This window comes from Bufo bufo, chromosome 2, assembly GCF_905171765.1.
Source record: "Bufo bufo chromosome 2, aBufBuf1.1, whole genome shotgun sequence".
NCBI lineage: Eukaryota > Metazoa > Chordata > Amphibia > Anura > Bufonidae > Bufo > Bufo bufo.
In genome coordinates, this window is record NC_053390.1 from 20960343 (window position 1) to 20981313 (window position 20971).

A 20971-nucleotide genomic window follows, 5' to 3' on the forward strand; every position below is an offset into this window, starting at 1 on the left:
GCCTAATAGGAATGTTATAGGTTTGTCCTCGTAGTTTGAAAAATAATCACAAATTCCAATTTTTTTTTTCACAGAGAGTTCCAGTAAAAATATTAAGAGCAAAACTATATTATCACTAAATTATAAAGAAGAAGATAAAGATCTCCTGCAGCGCTCGTCAGGAGAAAACCTCATTACACTTAATGTGCACCCAGGACTTCACAGTACAGATCTATTATATAATCCCCCTCATCATGAGGAACCTTCTCCTGACAAATTACAGATTGTTACCACAAATACAGGTCTGAAAGGGGATAAAAGGTTTCAAGGTGGTAAAGAGCGTACAGAACAATCAAGACTTTCTACACACAGAAGAATTCAGACAGCAGAGCAGGAATGTGGGAAATGCTTTACAAGTAAAACATATTTTGCTAAACATAAGACAATTCACACAGGAGAGAAGCCATATTCATGTTCACGGTGTGGGAAATGTTTTATAGAAAAAATCTGTCTTATTAGACATGAAAGAATTCATACAGGAGAGAAGCCATATTCATGTTCAGAATGTGGGAACTGTTTTACACAGAAATCAAGTCTTGTAAATCATGAGAGAATTCACACAGGAGAGAAGCCATATTCATGTTCAGAATGTGGGAACTGTTTTACACAGAAATCAAGTCTTGTAAAACATGAGAGAAGTCACACAGGAGAGAAGCCATATTTATGTACAGAATGTGGGAAATGCTTTAGACAGAAATCGGATCTTGCTAAACATGAGAGAAGTCACACAGGAGAGAAGCCATATTCATGTTCAGAATGTAGGAACTGTTTTACACAGAAATCAAGTCTTGTAAAACATGAGAGAATTCACACAGGAGAGAAGCCATATTCATGTTCAGAATGTGGGAACTGTTTTACACAGAAATCAAGTCTTGTAAAACATGAGAGAAGTCACACAGGAGAGAAGCCATATTTATGTACAGAATGTGGGAAATGCTTTAGACAGAAATCGGATCTTGCTAAACATGAGAGAAGTCACACAGGAGAGAAGCCATATTCATGTTCAGAATGTGGGAACTGTTTTACACAGAAATCAAGTCTTGTAACACATGAGAGAAGTCACACAGGAGAGAAGCCATATTCATGTTCAGAATGTGGGAAATGTTTTACAGAATATTCATATCTTGCTAAACATAGGTTAATTCACACAGGAGCGAAGCCATATTCATGTTCAGAATGTGGGAAATGTTTTACACATAAATCATCTCTTGTTAGACATCAGATAATTCACACATAGATATGGGAAATGTGATAAGAGCAAAAAATTATTTTAAACCCATCTTATTCACAGACATTAAATTTTGGGCAACATGTGTCACATTACTGCAAGTCTCAGAACAGTCTCACAACTTGTCTGTAACTTATGTCTTGTAGCTATTTTAGAGCTGAGATTTGGCGGCAAAAAATATCTGCCAATCTGCAGAAGTCGTAGTTGACCATGATTTGCTGTCACGAATAATGGGGAGGGGAGGGACGCCAGAATAACAACAGAAGGGGAAACACAAAGAACTAGTCCTCAAGGCTAGGGAGAGGGGAACGGTCACCTCCTAGGAGTCAGGGCCAGGTTTAGGGGTTTCCTGTCAGCATGTATAGACCCTGAAGGTGGGAAAATACATACGCCAGAACCTAAACACTAGGAGCCCTAAAGATACTGACAGGGAATGAGACAACTGGTTCCTTCCCAGGTGAATGAACCAGCATCTCCCTGAGGCCTAGTAACAACAAGCACAAGGGAACAACCAAATATAAAGAGCAGTACAACTTATCTTATAGAAAATGGATGAGCAGGAACACAGGAAAGGTCCACACACCAACTCTTCCAAATCCAAGCAGAAAATATCAACCGCATGGTAAGAAGTGTGAGAACAAACTAAATAGGGAATGCAGTAATGACCACAAGCTACACCTGACAAGAGGTGTGGTCGTTACCAAACAACAATACTGAGAATCGAGAGACTCAGTTAGCCTCACAAGCAGCAAGTCTCTCAGATCTTCTAACCTCTGACATTGGATGTACCGTGAGACTTGAATTGGGTTCTATCATGGGAAAGTCACATATGACCTGCGACCAAGAATCCAAGTGTTGGATTTTATTTGACTGTCATGACGTATAGCATGTCGTGTTGTGAACCCATTGACAGTCATTATATGTAGTGTTCAGAGTGTGGGAAATGTTTTGCAGATAAATCCAGTCTTGTAACACATGAGAGAAGTCACACAGGAGAGAAGCCATATCCATGTTCAGAATGACAGTCATTATATGTAGTGTCACAATTCAACATATTATTATTATTATTTATTATTAAAGCGCCATTCATTCCATAGCGCTGTACATATGAGAAAAGGTATACATACCTAATACAGACAATTGCACTAATCATAAACAAGACGAGTTACAAACTGGTACAGAAGGAGAGAGGGCCCTGCCCGTGAGGGCTTACAATCTACATGGTATGGGAGAAGGACACAGTAGGTGTGGGTGAAGTTGGTCATGGCGGTATAGAGGCAGCAGGGTCACTGGTTGTAGGCTTGTCTGAAGAGGTGGGTTTTCAGGTTTCTTTTGAAGGATTACACTGTAGGTGAGAGTCTGATATGTTGTGGTAGCGAGTTCCAGAGTATGGGGGATGCACAGGAGAAATCTTGGAGGCGATTGTGGGAGGAGGCGAAAAGAGGAGAGAAGGAGGTCTTGTGAGGATCGGAGAGTGCGTGTGGGGGTGTATCGGGAAAGTAGCTCAGAGATGTAGGGAGGGGACAGGTTATGGACGGCCTTGTATGTATTTGTTAGTACTTTGAAGTGAATTTGTTGGGCAATGGGGAGCCAGTGAAGGGATTGGCAGAGGGGAGAGGCAGAGGAGTAATAGGGTGAGAGGTGGATTAGTCGGGCAGCAGAGTTGAGGATAGATTGGAGGGGTGCGAGAGTGCTATATGGAAGGCCACAGAGGAGAGTGTTGCAGTAGTCTAGGCGGGAGATGATGAGTGCATTACAAGCATTTTCGCTGATTCAAAGTTAAGGAAAGCACGGATGCGGGAGATGTTTTTGAGTTGGAGGCGGCAGTTGGTGGAAAGTGCGTGGATGTGCGGTCTGAAGGAGAGGGCAGAATCCAAGGTCACTCCAAGGCAGCGGACTTGGTTGACCGGGGAGAGTGTGCAGCCATTGATCGTGATAGATAGGTCTGTTAAGGGGGTTGAGCAAGATGGGGGAAAGAGGATGAATTCTGTTTTATCCATGTTAAGTTTTAGAAAGCGAGAGGAGAAGAAGGATGATATAGAAGATAGACATTGTGGGATTCTGGATAGTAAGGTGGTGATGTCTGGACCAGAGAGGTAGATTTGTGTGTCGTCAGCGTAGGAGTGATACTGAAAACCATGGGACTCTATGAGCTTTCCCAGGCCAAAAGTGTAGATAGAGAAGAGCAGGGGTCCTAGGACAGAGCCTTGCGGGACACCAACAGAGAGGGAATGAGACGAGAAGGTGGTGGGAGATGCTAAACGTCCGGTCTGTGAGGTATGATGTGATCCAGGAGAGGGCCAGGTCAGTGATGCCAAGAGATGAGAGAGTTTGCAACAGAAGGGAGTGGTCAACAGTGTTGAAGGCAGAGGACAGGTCAAGGAGAAGGAGGACAGAGTATTGTTTCTTGGTTTTGGCTGTCAGTAGGTCATTGGTGACTTTGGTGAGGGCAGTCTCAGTCGAATGGCGGGGTCGGAAGCCAGATTGTAGGCGGTCAAAGAGGGAGCAGGAGGAAAGGTGAGAGGACAGTTCAGAATGGACATGTTCAAGTAGCTTTGAGGCATACGGAAGCAGTGATATGGGGCGATAACTGGACAAAGAAGATGGGTCAAGTGAAGGCTTTTTCAGGATGGGTGTAATGGTAGCATGTTTAAAAGCAGAGGGGAAGACACCAGAGGTTAGTGATAGGTTGAAGAGATGAGTTAGGGCTGGGATAAATACTGTGGTGAGGTTAGGGATGAGGTGGGATGGGATTGGGTCAAGTGCACAGGTGGTGAGATGTGATCTGGAGAGTAGAGTGGAGAGTTTTTCTTCTGTAATGGGGGAGAAGTGGGTTTTGGGAGAAGAGGACCGAGCAGTTGTGTAGAGGGTCTGTGGGGACTGTGTAGTGAAGCTTTCTCTGATGTTGACTATCTTTTGTTTAAAATATTTGGCAAAGTCCTAAGCTGAGAAGAGAGGAGAGGGTGGGGGCGCTGGGGGACGGAGAAGGGAGTTAAAAGTGCTAAAAAGTTGTTTAGGGCTGTGGGCCAGGGAAGATATGAGAGATGAGAAGTAGGCCTGTTTTGCATCAGCGAGTGAGGATTTGAATATGAGGAGGGATTGCTTGTATGCGGTGAAATGATCTTTTGAATGGGATTTCTTCCATCGCCGCTCAGCAGCCCTGGAAGCTTGTCTGAGTTTTTTGGTCAGGTTGGTGTGCCAGGGTTGTCTGTTAATTTTTCGGGTTTTGTTGTGTGTGAGGGGGGCAACAGTGTCCAGAGCTGTACTTATTGTGGTGTTATATAGGGTGGTAGCAGCATCTGGGTCTTGGAGGGAACAGATGGTAGAGAGTGGGTGAAGAGAGTCAGAAAGCAAGCAAAAGTCTAGATGTTTAAGGTTCCTGTGGGGGTGTGCTAGTGTGTGGACCGGGGGAGCAGCAGAAGAGACCAATGAAGAGAAGGTGAGTAGGTTGTGGTCGGATAAGGGGAGAGGCGAATTAGAAAGGTTAGATAGGGAGCAGAGGCGGGTAAAGATAAGATCCAAAGTGTGACCATCCCTGTGGGTGGGAACTGAAGACCACTGTGATAGTTTGAAGGAGGAAGAGAGCGATAGGAGTTTAGAGGCGGCTGAGTGGCAGGTGTCAATAGGGATGTTGAAGTCACCCATGATGATAGTGGGGATGTCGGCAGAAAGAAAGTGTAGCAGCCAGGTGTTAAAGTGGTCAAGAAAGATGGTGGCTGGGCCTGGGGGGCGGTAAATGACGGCTACTTGGAGGTTGGAGGGAGAGTAGATGCAAACAGAGTGTACTTCAAATGAGGTGAGCGTAATGGAGGGTGGCAGTGGAGTTGGGCTGTAGGAGCAGGTGTCTGATAGGATAAAAACCAACTCCTCCACCATGTTTGCAGCCGGGGCGGGGGGTGTGAGTGAATTGAAATCCACTATATGAGCCATGTTTCTGTGAGACCCAGAAAGGAAAAGTTTTGAGAGATGAAAAGTTCATGAATGTACGACAGTTTGTTACAGACAGAGCGTGCGTTCCATAATGCTCCTGCAAGAGGAACCAAAGGAGCAGGGGTCACAGGAATGGTTATTAGGTTTAAGGAGTTGCAGAAATTTGTAGAAGGAGATTTGTATTGGGACGTAGAGGTGATAGTGGGGATTTGCTGAGGGGGGCCTGGATTTGGAGAGATATCACCAGCTGTAAGGAGAAGCAGAGAAAGTGTTAATAGGTGAGAACAGGAGGTATCTGTGTGTGTTTGGGAAGGAAGTGTTTTATGTTGCCAAGCAGGTTTGTGCAAGCGGTCAGATGAGAAGGTAAGATGGAGGGAGAGATGAATAGTTCCTTGCTGGGTGAATGAACGTGGGGGTATTTCAGGAGGTTGTTGACAAGTGGGAACAGTAAGATGAAAAATTGAAACATTGTTTGCATTAACTATGTCTGTAATTACCTGTGGTCCCCTTCTGGTCCAATTCTGGTATAATTCAGTCTGTGCAGTTAAGAGTTGCATTTGAAAAGACCTAGGACCTTAGACTTATACCACTCAGTGTTCAATCAGGTGTGACCAAGAGGGGAGGGGGTACATTTGGCCTAATCAAGGAGGACCAGATACAGGGGTGAAATAGTCAATGTAAACAAATACTCAATAAATCCAGCAGGGAAAGAGACATTAATAGTTCAGACAAGACATACCAGGATTTAGAAGGAGAGATGAGAGGGATGGACAATATCATCTGATGTCACCGTGCATCTCCAGCTTAAAAGCCAATAATAAACTTTTCTATTTGCTCCACGACAGCGTCACCCTTGTCACTGACAGACGTTGTCTTTTTGGCTCATATTATACTTTCTCCTAGCGCTGTGACCTTCATTGCTCCTACAGACTAACCCTCCTGTGCGGAGACAGTGATATTGGTGGCATGATGACTACATCACTGATTTATCTGACCGGGTGATCTGTGATAATTAACCCCATATGTACATTCCCGCGGTTTAATGGTAAACCTATCTAGATACTGTTGCTGAGTGATATAGCAGTGGTGGAAATCGCTTGTGATGTCACAATTAACCCCTGAGTAATGCCAACATGACTTCAGTGACCAAGTGATGCTCATATATGTGTTTCATATGTATCCTCCCTCCATCTTTATTACCTGCAGAACATGAATGGAGTCAGATGCTGAATTCTGTAGGTACTGTATCCAGCTCACTTATACTGCCTCAGATGGATCTGGCGAGATTGGAGGCTTGGGCAGAGAAAAATGAGGTTTACCACATTGCCCAGCAAATTCAGTTTATAATACTAACCACTACATATAAGGCCGTGAACAATCGGTCCCCTCCTTACATCTCTCACCTGCTTTGCTAATACATCTCCATATATGAAGACAAAATTAATAGGGGTACTCCCCCCTTACCAGCTCCAACAGTCCAGAGTGAAATCAACGTTTCTTTAGAGCGGTGTGTCATGGTGAGTTGGAACTTTTTCAATATAGTATAAAACGTCCAGCACTGCCGCTCCTCAAATCGGATACTTCATTTCACAATACACTTGCGTTTTTATCTGCCTGTGTATCGCAATATAAAGTGTCTGGTTAGAAGAACGGCAGTGCTGGATTATTTTATGCAACCTTCACACGTAATCCCCGATCCTCACAAGACCGCCTTCTTTGTTCTCCTCTTGTCTGTTCTTTACACAATCGTCTACAAGATTTCTCACCTGCATCCTCCATACTCTGGAACTCTATACCCCAGTACATCAGACCCCCCATCCCCCCAAACATCCAAACCTTTAAAAGCAACCTGAAAACCACCTCTTTAGGAAGGCCTACCACCTACAATGAGCACGCTGCCACCACACAGCCAGATGAGCAGCTTTACCCTCACCTACTGTGTCCTTCTCCTTCCCTTGTAGATTGTAAGCTATTGTGGTCAGGGTCCTCTCCCCTCTGTACCGGCTTCTTAATAGCTTCATGTTTATGGTATTTGTATTTTTTATATTATGTATGTGTAACCCTCTCTTGATGTGCAGCACCATGGAATTAGTCACTCTTTCTAATAAATAATAACACTGCTAGATGCGGAAAAAATATACGTTCTTGTGTATGAGCCCCAATACTGACATGGAAAAGGACTTAGGAAGTTGACAGTAAACTTAACTGTAGAAATCAGTGTCAGGCAGCTGCTGCCAAGGCCATTAAGATACCGGGGTGCATCAAAAGGGGACTAGATGCTGGTGATGAGAACATAGTCATGCCACTTTACACATCACTAGTCAGACCACACATGGAGGACTGTGTACAGTTCTGGGCTCCTGTGTAGAAGACAGACAGCAGAGCTGGAGAGGGTTCAGAGGAGGGCAACTAAAGTAATAACTGGAATGGATGGACTTCTTGTCCCATATTATAAAAATTAGGGTTATTCAGTTTAGAAAAAATGATGACTACGAGGAGATCTAATAACTATGTATAAATACACTACTCAACAAAAGGTTAGGGATATTTGGGTTTAATGTTTCAATACTTTTTGCAAAACTTGCTGTTCTCTAACAAGGAGCTTAACAGCAAAATTCACAACACGTGTTTGATCCATGACTTGCCCAATAAACTTCTTGCTTCATGACGACACCCATCCCTCGCCATTGCTCTGCATGGGTCCCACACACACAGTAGTCCTCACTGACCTTTTTCTTCCCACACAAACACACTGCCCCCACAGAGCCTGGACTCCCCCCACGTCACCTTACTCTTGCACTCATGATCTTCTTGTCTGATCTTAATGGCTACCACACAATACTCCTTTCTGACCCCATATGCCCGGAGACCAGGTACTGCACCCTAGGTCAACCCATCTAGTTACACTGCTCTCCCAACTACTACTGTCTGATCAGGTGTCCTACAAAACACACAATCCTCACCATGTGCCCCTTCTCTCACACAGACCTGACATAAGATATACACCATTGTCTGCACCCCACACCCACCGACCGCTGCTCCGGCGAACTGTTCCCAAGGTACAGACAGTACTCCCCCCCCCCGAATAGGTTGCCATCTCTGCCCACCCTAGCACACAGGTCGCCATCACTGCTCCCCCAGCACACAGGTAGCCATCACTGCCCCCTTTAGCACACAGGTCACCATCACTGCCCCCTTTAGCACACAGGTCGCCATCACTGCCTCCCCCAGCACACAGGTCGCCATCAAAGTTCCCCCAGCACTCAGGTCGCCATCTCTGCCCCCCCCCCCCCAGCACACAGGTCGCCATCTCTGCCCCCCCCAGCACACAGGTCGCCATCTCTGACCCCCCAGCACACAGGTCGCCATCACTGCCCAGCACACAGCCCCTCCTCCTTCCACAAGCTGCTGCCGTCGGGGTTTGTCATGTGACCATAAAGGAGCATGTGACCAGTGATGTCACAGATCTCCTTCTAACAACTCCATTCTAGCATCTACCGCAGCAGATACGGTTGTGATTAAATCCCATGACTCAGAGGGACCTGGTCCTCCCCAGTCATGGGAAATAGCCAACAGCAGATGTCTATTTCCCTTAACTGGTAAGGACCTTTTTGCCCCCTAGTGGTGAGGTCCTGCATAGATACAGTATTTAGCCTTGTCCCAGTGAATTGGCTATTTCCCGTGACTCAGAAGGACCTGGTCCTCACTAATAATATAATAAGAATTTATTCCCCTATTGTCCTTGACCTGATCTACCGTATCATAGTATTTAGCTTCACAGTGAATTAGCTAAATCCTATTCTCTGCACAAGAACCATTCTGGTGAAGCTTCAGTGACATTATTATTTGTATTTGTTTCACTTTATAGCATTGACTAAAGTAACACAAGTGAACGGTGGATAATAAAGTCTTTATAGTTATTTTATAGTTTTATAGTTATAGGACCTTTTGCTTTTTTTCATTGTTTTACTGGTGTTTAAGCCGGGATTCCTCTGACCACCACGCATATTCACCAATGATACACTTTATGAACTTGGTCTTTGTTTCTTCTAACAAATATTTCAAAACCAATCTGAGCTTCCGCAGGACATACCATTGATATGTGGTCAACCTTGTACATCATTAAAGATGTTTTCCAGCTTTCACAAGTGAGTATCCTTATAAGTATTCTTAGAATAGGCCGCATCTACGATGCTGTGGCGTGGCTGTGTACTGCAGCCGCTCTTTAATAGACTTCTATGGGATAGATTGCTCTCCTATAGAAGTCTATGGTAGAGTGACTCCATAGTACAGTCGTGGCCAAAAGTTTTGAGAATTAGATAAATATTGGAAATTGGAAAAGTTGCTGCTTAAGTTTTTATAATAGCAATTTGCATATACTCCAGAATGTTATGAAGAGTGATCAGATGAATTGCATAGTCCTTCTTTGCCATGAAAATTAACTTAATCTCAAAAAAACCTTTCCACTGCATTTCATTGCTGTCATTAAAGGACCTGCTGAGATCATTTCAGTAATCGTCTTGTTAACTCAGGTGAGAATGTTGACGAGCACAAGGCTGGAGATCATTATGTCAGGCTGATTGGGTTAAAATGGCAGACTTGACATGTTAAAAGGAGGGTGATGCTTGAAATCATTGTTCTTCCATTGTTAACCATGGTGACCTGCAAAGAAACGCGTGCAGCTATCATTGCGTTGCATAAAAATGGCTTCACAGGCAAGGATATTGTGGCTACTAAGATTGCACCTCAATCAACAATTTATAGGATCATCAAGAACTTCAAGGAAAGAGGTTCAATTCTTGTTAAGAAGGCTTCAGGGCGTCCAAGAAAGTCCAGCAAGCGCCAGGATCGTCTCCTAAAGAGGATTCAGCTGCGGGATCGGAGTGCCACCAGTGCAGAGCTTGCTCAGGAATGGCAGCAGGCAGGTGTGAGCGCATCTGCACGCACAGTGAGGCGAAGACTTTTGGAAGATGGCCTGGTGTCAAGAAGGCCAGCAAAGAAGCCACTTCTCTCCAAAAAAAACATCAGGGACAGATTGATCTTCTGCAGAAAGTATGGTGAATGGACTGCTGAGGACTGGGGCAAAGTCATATTCTCCGATGAAGCCTCTTTCCGATTGTTTGGGGCATCTGGAAAAAGGCTTCTCCGGAGAAGAAAAGGTGAGCGCTACCATCAGTCCTGTGTCATGCCAACAGTTAAGCATCCTGAAACCATTCATGTGTGGGGTTGCTTCTCATCCAAGGGAGTGGGCTCACTCACAATTTTGCCCAAAAACACAGCCATGAATAAAGAATGGTACCAAAACACCCTCCAACAGCAACTTCTTCCAACAATCCAACAACAGTTTGGTGAAGAACAATGCATTTTCCAGCACGATGGAGCACCGTGCCATAAGGCAAAAGTGATAACTAAGTGGCTCGGGGACCAAAACATTGACATTTTGGGTCCATGGCCTGGAAACTCCCCAGATCTTAATCCCATTGAGAACTTGTGGTCAATCCTCAAGAGGCGGGTGGACAAACAAAAACCCACTAATTCTAACAAACTCCAAGAAGTGATTATGAAAGAATGGGTTGCTATCAGTCAGGAATTGGCCCAAAAGTTGATTGAGAGCATGCCCAGTTGAATTGCAGAGGTCCTGAAAAAGAAGGGCCAACACTGCAAATACTGACTCTTTGCATAAATGTCATGTAATTGTCGATAAAAGCCTTTGAAACGTATGAAGTGCGTGTAATTATATTTCACTACATCACAGAAACAACTGAAACAAAGATCTAAAAGCAGTTTAGCAGCAAACTTTGTGAAAACTAATATTTGTGTCGTTCTCAAAACTTTTGGCCGCGACTGTACACGGCACACTTGTATAAACTGGAAAACCCCTTTTAAATTTACTATTTCCAAGTGTCCAATGCAAACAAATTAGGCAGAGTGCGTATCCTTCTAAAAATGGATTTGCAAAATTAACTTATCATCTATTCAAAGACAGATATATTTATGTAATGCCGGCAGTCTGTGCCAGCCAGCGTACTACTTCTCCCAGCAGACACAGTAACCCTGTTAATGTCCATTCATGCTGTCTGTTCACTGCTCCTCCATGCTGGGATAAACATGCTTCAACTGAGGCCACAGTGTCTGCCCGAGTATCTGACCCCAGCTTGTGTTCCTGTTCTGATATCCCCGTTCCTGACCTGACCTGCACCTATGCTACCGGCCCTGACTAGATGTCTGACTTCCTTGGCCTATATTCAGACACTGCTCCTGCCTGACCCTTTGAGACTTGTTTTATAGACTCTATTTTGCCTGGTCAGCCGTCACCTACTCCAGATTAGGTGATACACCCGCAGTTTGTTAGTTTAGGCAGTTGATTATAATTTACCTAGTTGTCATACTAAATGTCCATTGAATACCATTTATGCCACATATGGTCATGCTCTTACCAGTCCCACATCTAAGTGCTGCACTCATTACTCACAAATTTCACTGACACATAGGATGTGATCATATTGCAAAAGTACTGCAGATTTTAACATGCTAATAGACCTGCTGTCACGATCAGTGACTTTTTTTTTTTTTTACTATGAAACTCCATGGTGATGGATGTCACAGAGGTGAGAAGATCTGAGAGACTGACGACACATGAGGGTATCTGACAGTCTCTCTGTTTTCATCTTGCAGTATTGTTGTTTGTTAATGATCACACCTCTTGTCAGGAGCAGCTTGTGATCATTACTGAGGCTCTATTTAGTTCTGACTCACACTGATTACCATGCGGTTGATATTTCCTGCTGGAGTTGGTTGAGCTGGAGTGTTGTTCCTTTGGATCTCCTGCTCCTCCATTCTTCTTTAAACTAAGTGCATTTTGTTTTGCATTTTGTTGTTCACCTGTGTTTGTTGTTTTCTAGGCCTCAGAGAGACGCTGGTTCCTTCATCTGGGAAGGAACCAGTAGTCTGATTCCCTGCCACCACTCCTAGGGATTTCCAGGGTCTCCAGAGCTAAGGTTCCGGTGTATGAGTATTTCCACCTTCAGGGTATACTCATATTGGCAGGAGTCAGGGAGAGGTCTAGGGATTCCTAGGAGGTCACCATCCCTCTCCCTTAGCTTTGAAGCCTAGACTCTGGTCTATTCCTCCTGTGTGTTATCTGGTGTTATCCCCTCCCCATTACCCATGTCATTATCAATCGCCCAAACAACATCATTTTGTTTGTGTCAGAGCAACGATTTATACTGTTTCTGCACTGGTCGATCGTATGCAGGGACTGTCTTTGGAGGTGGCTAACCTCCGCACGGCCGTCTTGCAGTTTCAGAGACCTCAGGCAGCAGCTTCCAGCAGCAGGAACCAGGCCTGCCCGGAACCTAAGGTTGCTCTCCCGAATAGGTTTTCCGGGGGAAGTGACAACTTTGTTTGGTTCAGGGAGTCGTGGAAATTATATTTTCGTCTACGTCCTAACTCTTCTGGGGATGAAAGTCAAAGAGTGGGGATTATAATTTCATTACTGAAAGGTGATGCTCAGTCTTGGGCTTTTTCTTTGCCAACCGGATCACAATCCCTCCAGTCGTTAGATGAATTTTTAAGAGCTCTGGGGCTTATCTACGATGACCCAGATCGGGTCTCCCAGGCCGAGACTAAATTGCGTGGGTTAGAAACATAGAAACATACAGGGAGTGCAGAATTATTAGGCAAATGAGTATTTTGACCACATCATCCTCTTTATGCATGTTGTCTTACTCCAAGCTGTATAGGCTCGAAAGCCTACTACCAATTAAGCATATTAGGTGATGTGCATCTCTGTAATGAGAAGGGGTGTGGTCTAATGACATCAACACCCTATATTAGGTGTGCATAATTATTAGGCAACTTCCTTTCCTTTGGCAAAATGGGGTACTGGTTTGGGCTGGTATCATCAAAGATGAGCTTGTGGGGCCTTTTCGGGTTGAGGATGGAGTCAAGCTCAACTCCCAGTCCTACTGCCAGTTTCTGGAAGACACCTTCTTCAAGCAGTGGTACAGGAAGAAGTCTGCATCCTTCAAGAAAAACATGATTTTCATGCAGGACAATGCTCCATCACACGCGTCCAAGTACTCCACAGCGTGGCTGGCAAGAAAGGGTATAAAAGAAGAAAATCTAATGACATGGCCTCCTTGTTCACCTGATCTGAACCCCATTGAGAACCTGTGCTCCATCATCAAATGTGAGATTTACAAGGAGGGAAAACAGTACACCTCTCTGAACAGTGTCTGGGAGGCTGTGGTTGCTGCTGCACGCAATGTTGATGGTGAACAGATCAAAACACTGACAGAATCCATGGGTGGCAGGCTTTTGAGTGTCCTTGCAAAGAAAGGAGGCTATATTGGTCACTGATTTGTTTTTGTTTTGTTTTTGAATGTCAGAAATGTATATTTGTGAATGTTGAGATGTTATATTGGTTTCACTGGTAAAAATAAATAATTGAAATGGGTATATATTTGTTTTTTGTTAAGTTGCCTAATAATTATGCACAGTAATAGTCACCTGCACATACAGATATCCCCCTAAAATAGCTAAAACTAAAAACAAACTAAAAACTACTTCCAAAAATATTCAGCTTTGATATTAACCACTTCCCTACTGGGCCCTTTGCCCCCTTCCTGACCAGGCCAAATTTTGCAAAACTGACATATCTCACTTTATGTGGTAATAACTTTGGAACGCCTTTATTTATCCAAGTCATTCAGAGATTGTTTTCTCGTGACACATTGTACTTCATGATAGTCATAAATTTGAGTCAAAATATTTCACCTTTATTTATGAAAAAATCCCAAATTTACCCAAAAATTTGAAAAATTTGCAATTTTCAAAATTTCAATTTCTCTGCTTTTAAAACAGAAAGTGATACCTCATAAAATATTTATTACTTAACATTCCCCATATGTCTAATTTATGTTGGCATCATTTTGGAAATGTCATTTTATTTTTTTAGGACGTTAGAAGGCTTAGAAGTTTAGAAGCAATTCTTCAAATTTTTAAGAAAATTGCCAAAACCCACTTTATAAGGACCAGTTCAGGTCTGAAGTCACTTTGTGGGGCTTACATAGTGGATACCCCCATAAATGACCCCATTGTAGAAACTACACCCCTCAAGGTATTCAAAACCGATTTTACAAACTTTGTTAACCCTTTAGGCGTTCCACAAGAATTAAAGGAAAATGGAGATCAAATTTTTAAATTTCACTTTTTTGGCAGATTTTCCATTTTAATCAATTTTTTTCTTTAACACATCGATGGTTAACAGACAAACAAAACTCAATATTTATTACCCAGATTCTGCGGTTTACAGAAACACCCCACATGTGGTCGTAAACTGCTGTATGGGCACACGGCAGGGCGCAGAAGGAAAGGAACTCCACATGGTTTTTAGATGCCATGTCCCATTTGAAGCCCCCTGATGCACCCTTACAGTAGAAACTCCCAAGAAGTGACCCCATTTTGGAAACTAGGGGATAGGGTGCCAGTTTTATTAGTACTATTTTTGGGTACATATGATTTTTTGATCATTCATTATAACACTTTATGGGGCAAGGTGACCAAAAAATTGGTTGTTTTAGCACAGTTTCTATTTATTTATTTTTACAGCGTTCACCTGAGGGGTTCAGTCAAGTGACATTTTTATAGAGCAGATTGTTACGGACGTGGCGATACCTAATATGTATACTTTTTCTCATTTATTAAAGTTTTACACAATAATAGCATTTTTGAAACCAAAAAATTATGTTTTAATGTGTCCATGTTCTGAGAGCTATAGTTTTTTTATTTTTTGAGAGATTTTCTTATGTAGGGGCTCATTTTTTGCGGGATGAGGTGACGGTTTTATTGGTACCATTTTGTGGGACATACGCGTTTTTTGATCACTTGGTGTTGCACCTTTTGTGATGCAAGGTGACAAAAATTGCTTGTTTTGACACAGTATTTTTTTTTTTTTTTTTTACGGTGTTCACCCGAGGGGTTAGGTCATGTGATATTTTTATAGAGCTGGTTTTTACGGACGCGGCAATACCTAATATGTATACTTTTTTTATTTGTTTCACTTTAACACAATAATAGCATTTTTGAAACCAAAAAAATGATGTTTTAGTGTCTCCATGTTCTAAGAGCTATAGTTTTTTTTTTTTTGAGAGATTTTCTTATGTAGGGGCTCATTTTTTGCGGGATGAGGTGACGGTTTTATTGGTACCATTTTGTGGGACATACGCGTTTTTGATCACTTGGTGTTGCACCTTTTGTGATGCAAGGTGACAAAAATTGCTTGTTTTGACACAGTTTTTTTTTTTTTTTTTTTTACGGTGTTCACCCGAGGGGTTAGGTCATGTGATATTTTTATAGAGCTGGTTTTTACGGACGCGGCAATACTAAATATGTCTATTTTATTTAATTTTTTCTATTTTTAATTTTTTTTTTTATTCCTTACTTGGGATTTTTTATTTTTTTTACATGTGAAATTTTATTTTAGTTTATTTTTTCAACCCTTTATTTTATTTTTATTTTATTTTACACTTTTCGTCCCCCATAAGGTCATACAAGACCTCTGGGGGACATTTACTTCACTTTTTATTTTTTTTTACACTGTTGATTTCTCCTGTAACTGGGGCTGACATAGTAGCCCCAGTTACAGAAGAAATGCACCCCTATAGAGGCTGTACAGCAGCAATCCTGCGCTGTACAGCCTCACAGCAGGGCTGATCGAGGTCTCTGAGAGACCTCACACAGCCCCTGCACTCTCCGGTCACGGCGGTCACATGACCGCCGGGCCGGAACAGGAAGTGCACAGCGCTTCCTGCTCTGCAGACACAGCGCTCGGAGAGCGCTGTGTCTGCAGCGATCGGGAAGGCAGGGACACCTGGGAACTGTCCCTGCCTTGTCTTAGGGTTGCCCTGCTGTCACTGACAGCAGGCAACCCGATCAGCAGCTGCACGATTAGCGTGCAGCTGCTATTTCTGACAGGACGTTTTAAAACGTGCTGTCAGAAATAGACGTCCACCCATAGGACGTTTATATCCTATGGGCGGACGTGAGGCGGTTAATGAGTATTTTGGGTTCATTGAGAACATGGTTGTTGTTCAATAATAAAATTAATCCTCAAAAATACAACTTGCCTAATAATTCTGCACTCCCTGTAGAATGTGTCGGCAGATAAGAACCATTTGGCCCATCTAGTCTGCCCAATATACTGAATACTATGAATGGCCCCTGGCCCTATCTTATATGAAGGATGGCCTTGTGCCTATCCCATGCATGCTTAAACTCCTTCACTGTATTTGCAGCTACCACTTCTGCAGGAAGGCTATTCCATGCATCCACTACTCTCTCAGTAAAGTAATACTTCCTGATATTACTTTTAAACCTTTGCCCCTCTAATTTAAAACTATGTCCTCTTGTAGCAGTTTTTCTTCTTTTAAATATTCTCTCCTCTTTTACCTTGTTGATTCCCTTTATGTATTTAGCAGTTTCTATCATATCCTCTCTGTCTCGTCTTTCTTCCAAGCTATACATGTTAAGGTCCTTTAATCTTTCCTGGTAAGTTTTATCCTGCAATCCATGTACCAGTTTAGTAGCTCTTCTCTGAACTCTCTCCAAAGTATCAATATCCTTCTGGAGATATGGTCTCCAGTACTGAACACAATACTCCAAATGAGGTCTCACTAGTGCTCTGTAGAGCGGCATGAGCGCCTCCCTCTTTCTACTGGTAATGCCTCTCCCTATACACCCAAGCATTCTGCTAGCATTTCCTGCTGCTCTATGACATGGTCTGCCTACCTTTAAGTCTTCTGAAATAATGACCCCTAAATCCCTTTCCTCAGATACTGAGGTTAGGACTGTATCACTGATTTTATATTCTGCTCTTGGGTTTTTATGTCCCAGGTGCATTATCTTGCACTTATCAACATTAAATTTTAGTTGCCGGATTTTTGGCCATTCCTCTAGTTTTCCTAAGTCCTTTTCCATTTGGTGTATCCCTCCAGGAACATCAATCCTGTTACAAATCTTTGTCTCATCAGCAAAAAGATATAGTTTAATAGTCCTAGGACTAAAAATTCCTGTTTGTGGTCTTTTTATTAAAACATAACTTTTATTTATTATAAACTTACACAAAAGATAAAACTAAAAGACTCTGTTGAGAGTTTAAAAATATATATGGAGGGATACTTGACAGGAGGTGAGAGTATGTGACACTCTGTCACCATATGCTATCAGAGTGGGGGATATGATTGTATCCTTCTGTGAGTGGTGTATAGTGGTCTAGTGAAAGTGCTGACTGATTTATTAGACTTGGCGTTGAGTGATAAACTCAATTATCTGCTGGTGTCATCTGGCACCAAACCGGTAAAACTATTTAAACTAACACTAACTCGGTGAGCAGATCGACCTGTATAATGTACTAATCACTATCTGAAGTGATTGATCCTATTCAGGGAAATGCTATATTCTCTGTCGATTGCTGCTAACTATATCTTTACTACCCCTGTCATTATAAGCTGGTGCGCACTGCGTCTGCAGATCGCGGTGCTGCAGCTCAAACTATCCCTGCCATAATCTTTAAAATGCTATGAGACGCAGCTCCCCCGACATGTTTCACCGCTCAAGGCGGCGTCTTCAGGGGAATGGAGCTACAGACAACACGAGTGTTTAGTTTTGGGATGTACTTTATACTCACAGGGCGGATCATACCGCATCTTGACCTATGAGAGTATCGACACTCGTGTTGTAATCGTCCCTTAGGGCAAATCACAGCTCCGTCTCTGATCGTGATGTCACTTTGCCACACCAATCCGATAGGTGTCTATGCACTTGCGTTTTCCATTAGACTCCAAGTTAGCCCATTTCCAGGTTACCCATGGGCATGCGCTAAAACTTTACTCCTGCAAAAAGACATGCGCAAGAACTTGAACATTTAAGATTGACATGCTCAATGCGCATGCGTGTAGACTTAGATATATTTTGTGGCTGTTATAAAGAGCATGCGCAGGGACTTTGAGGTTTCTGGCCCGATTCATATCTACCCATGCTCAGGAACTTATAATACCCGAGAGTCATTTCTCTAATTTCTTCACATATATAGCGGGTTTAGATAATTTCCAGCTTGAAAGGCTCAACAGCGCATGCGCGGGGACTCAGGAAATAATTGCCTATCCAAGCCTTTGCGCAGGCGCTGGCACTTAGATTGTTATGCAGATTGTCAGATTCTACAACAACAATGCTGCAGATCTGAGGTCTATCTTCACTCTTTTTTGGATTGTTCCATCCTTATTGGGGACTAATTACTATCCCAGGAATTTTGCATAGGAGTTCGAATTGCTATTAGGCTCATATTTTTAAGAATGCTTCTAGTCCAATATTCACTAGAGAGGAAGATTTCACATCATTCTTGCTGATCGCATAAATCATATTTGGATTCCATCCTTATCTTCAAATTCACCCAGTTTGCATATATGCCATTAACGCATAGGCTTAGTGACTTTAAATCGGATTATCTGTATCGTACATCTATCATCAATTTACGGATATTTTTGCCCTATTATTTCTCAACCGTCTCTCTTTTGATTTTTATTACTGTTCATCAGATTCTTCATTGCTATTCGGTGCATCATAAAGGACGAGAGAGCTACATTTATAAAGCTATAATTGCCATAATTGAGGCTTAGGAAAAATTATTTTTCTGCCTTCTTTATATGAATGCTGTGAAGGAGAAGCCTTCATTCAGACCATTAGGGCTCATGGTGTTAAGCCTGTCTATCCACCGTGCTTCACACTGCAGGAGTTTCCTATCTAGATTACCTCCTCTTGGGCCTAGACTTAATTTTTCGATGCCCCAGAAATGCAAGACTGATGTTTTATTATTATGTACATATTTAATATGTCTTGCGATCAGGGTATCTTTACCCGTCTCTATGGAGCTCAGGTGGCCCGAGATGCGACGTCTTAGCTCTTGTGTAGTCTTGCCCACATATAACATGGGGCACGGACACGACGCTATATATACAACCCCTGTTGTTTTGCATGTGATCAGTTGTCTGATATTGTATTCCTTCGTGTCTCCAGGATTTATAAAAAAAATTTATGCGGGGGATATATTTACAAAATGAGCAGTCTCCACATGGAGTTGAGCCTCTATATTTTTCTCCTACTGATGTATTCTCCATTTCCATTTCCTTTAGGTGGCTGTGTACTAGTTGGTCCTTCAAATTTGGGCCTCTCCTATAGGTGACACTAGGATTTACGGTAAGTACTGACTTGAGATCTCTGTCTGTCTGGATGATATGCCAGTATTTTTCCAGTATATGATAAATTTCTTTGTTATATCCGTCAAAAGTCCCTATGCATCTGATGGTCTCATTCCTTTTTATAGGAGTTGTTTTAAGTAGGTCATCTCTGTCAGTGATCTTAGCTCTGTTAAATTCTCTTCAGAGGTGAGGGGTGCCAGCTGGTCCAATGCAGATAGCTATTGGTAGAGGTCGGTTTCCTATGTATCTCAGTGTTCAGATGACCGTCTTCAGTGATTTTGATTTTTAAATCTAGGGACACTATTTCTTTCTCCTGAATTTCGTATGTATATTTCATACCTATGCAGTTGTCATTGAGAGCTTGGGTGAATTTGTGAAATAGTGATTTACCCCCATGCCAAAAGATGAGTATGTCGTCAATATACCTGCCCCAAAATATGATGTGGCAGGTATATGACGACATCCCATCTGTGAATACTAGATTATCCTCCCACCACCATAAAAAAAGGTTTGCATATGTGGGGGCACAGGATGTACCCATAGCGGTCCCGTTTATTTGTTGGTAAAATTTACCCTGAAAAACAAAATAGTTGTGCTCTAAAATAAATTCTAACATAGAAAGTGCCAAGTGGTTGTGCTGTGCAAAATTACTACTTTTAGTGCTCAAATCTTTTTGGGTGGCCTTGATACCTAGTGCGTGTTGTATGTTACTATATAATGATTTGACATCCAAGCTTGCCAGGATTGTATTTGGTGTTAATACCATATCATTAATTTTCAAGAGGAGATCTTGCATGTCCTTAACTTAAGACGGTAAGGTGGTGAAAAAAGGTCTCAGTATCTGATCTACATACTCGCTGATGCCTTTTGTCAGATTGTCATTCCCAGATACAATGGGCCTTCCTGGGATTGGTATTTTGTCCTTGTGCACCATTGGAAGTGCATAGAAGGTGGGAATTTTGTTTTTACCGTGTTAATCTGGGGGGTTAGGTCATGGGGTATTTTTATAGAGGAGATTCTTACGGACGCTGCGATGCCTAATAAGTCTACTTTTTTTACAATTATTTAGGTTTTAGACTATATTATCTCTAAAGTCTTAAGAGTCATTTATTTTTATTTTTTTTAGCCGATTATCTTATGTAGGGGCTCATTTTTTGTGGGATGAGAGGATGGTTTTATTGGCACTATTTTGGGGACTATAGGACTTTTTGATCGATTGCTATTAAAATTTTTGTTGTGTAAGGTGACAAAAAAAGTTTTCTTTTGCACCGTTTTTTTTTTTTGGAGCGTGTTAATCTGGGGGGTTAGGTCATGGGGTATTTTTATAGAGGAGATTATTACCGACGCAGCGATACCTAATTTGTATACTTTTTTTTAAATTATTTTAGTTTTTTTGGGTGTCTCAAGTCTGAGAACCAGTTTTTTTTTATCCGATGTCAGTGGCTAAATTGGGATATAAATTTAGGACTCCATGGAAGTGTGATACTCCCTGAAGCAACCGTCAATGCAGAGGCCCGGA

At 42.4% G+C, this 20971-nt stretch overlaps 1 protein-coding gene across 1 annotated transcript in view; it reads left to right on the top strand.

The window, feature by feature from the left end:
- Window positions 1–233: 233 nt before the first annotated feature.
- The window catches only part of LOC120990650 (oocyte zinc finger protein XlCOF7.1-like), a 58302-nt gene continuing 37564 nt past the window's right edge, over window positions 234–20971 (top strand). Inside the window, exons 1-2 of the mRNA XM_040419565.1 lie at window positions 234–265; window positions 352–1272. Of these exons, the coding sequence (XP_040275499.1) occupies window positions 234–265; window positions 352–1272 (953 nt within the window). The remainder of the gene's footprint in view (window positions 266–351; window positions 1273–20971) is intronic.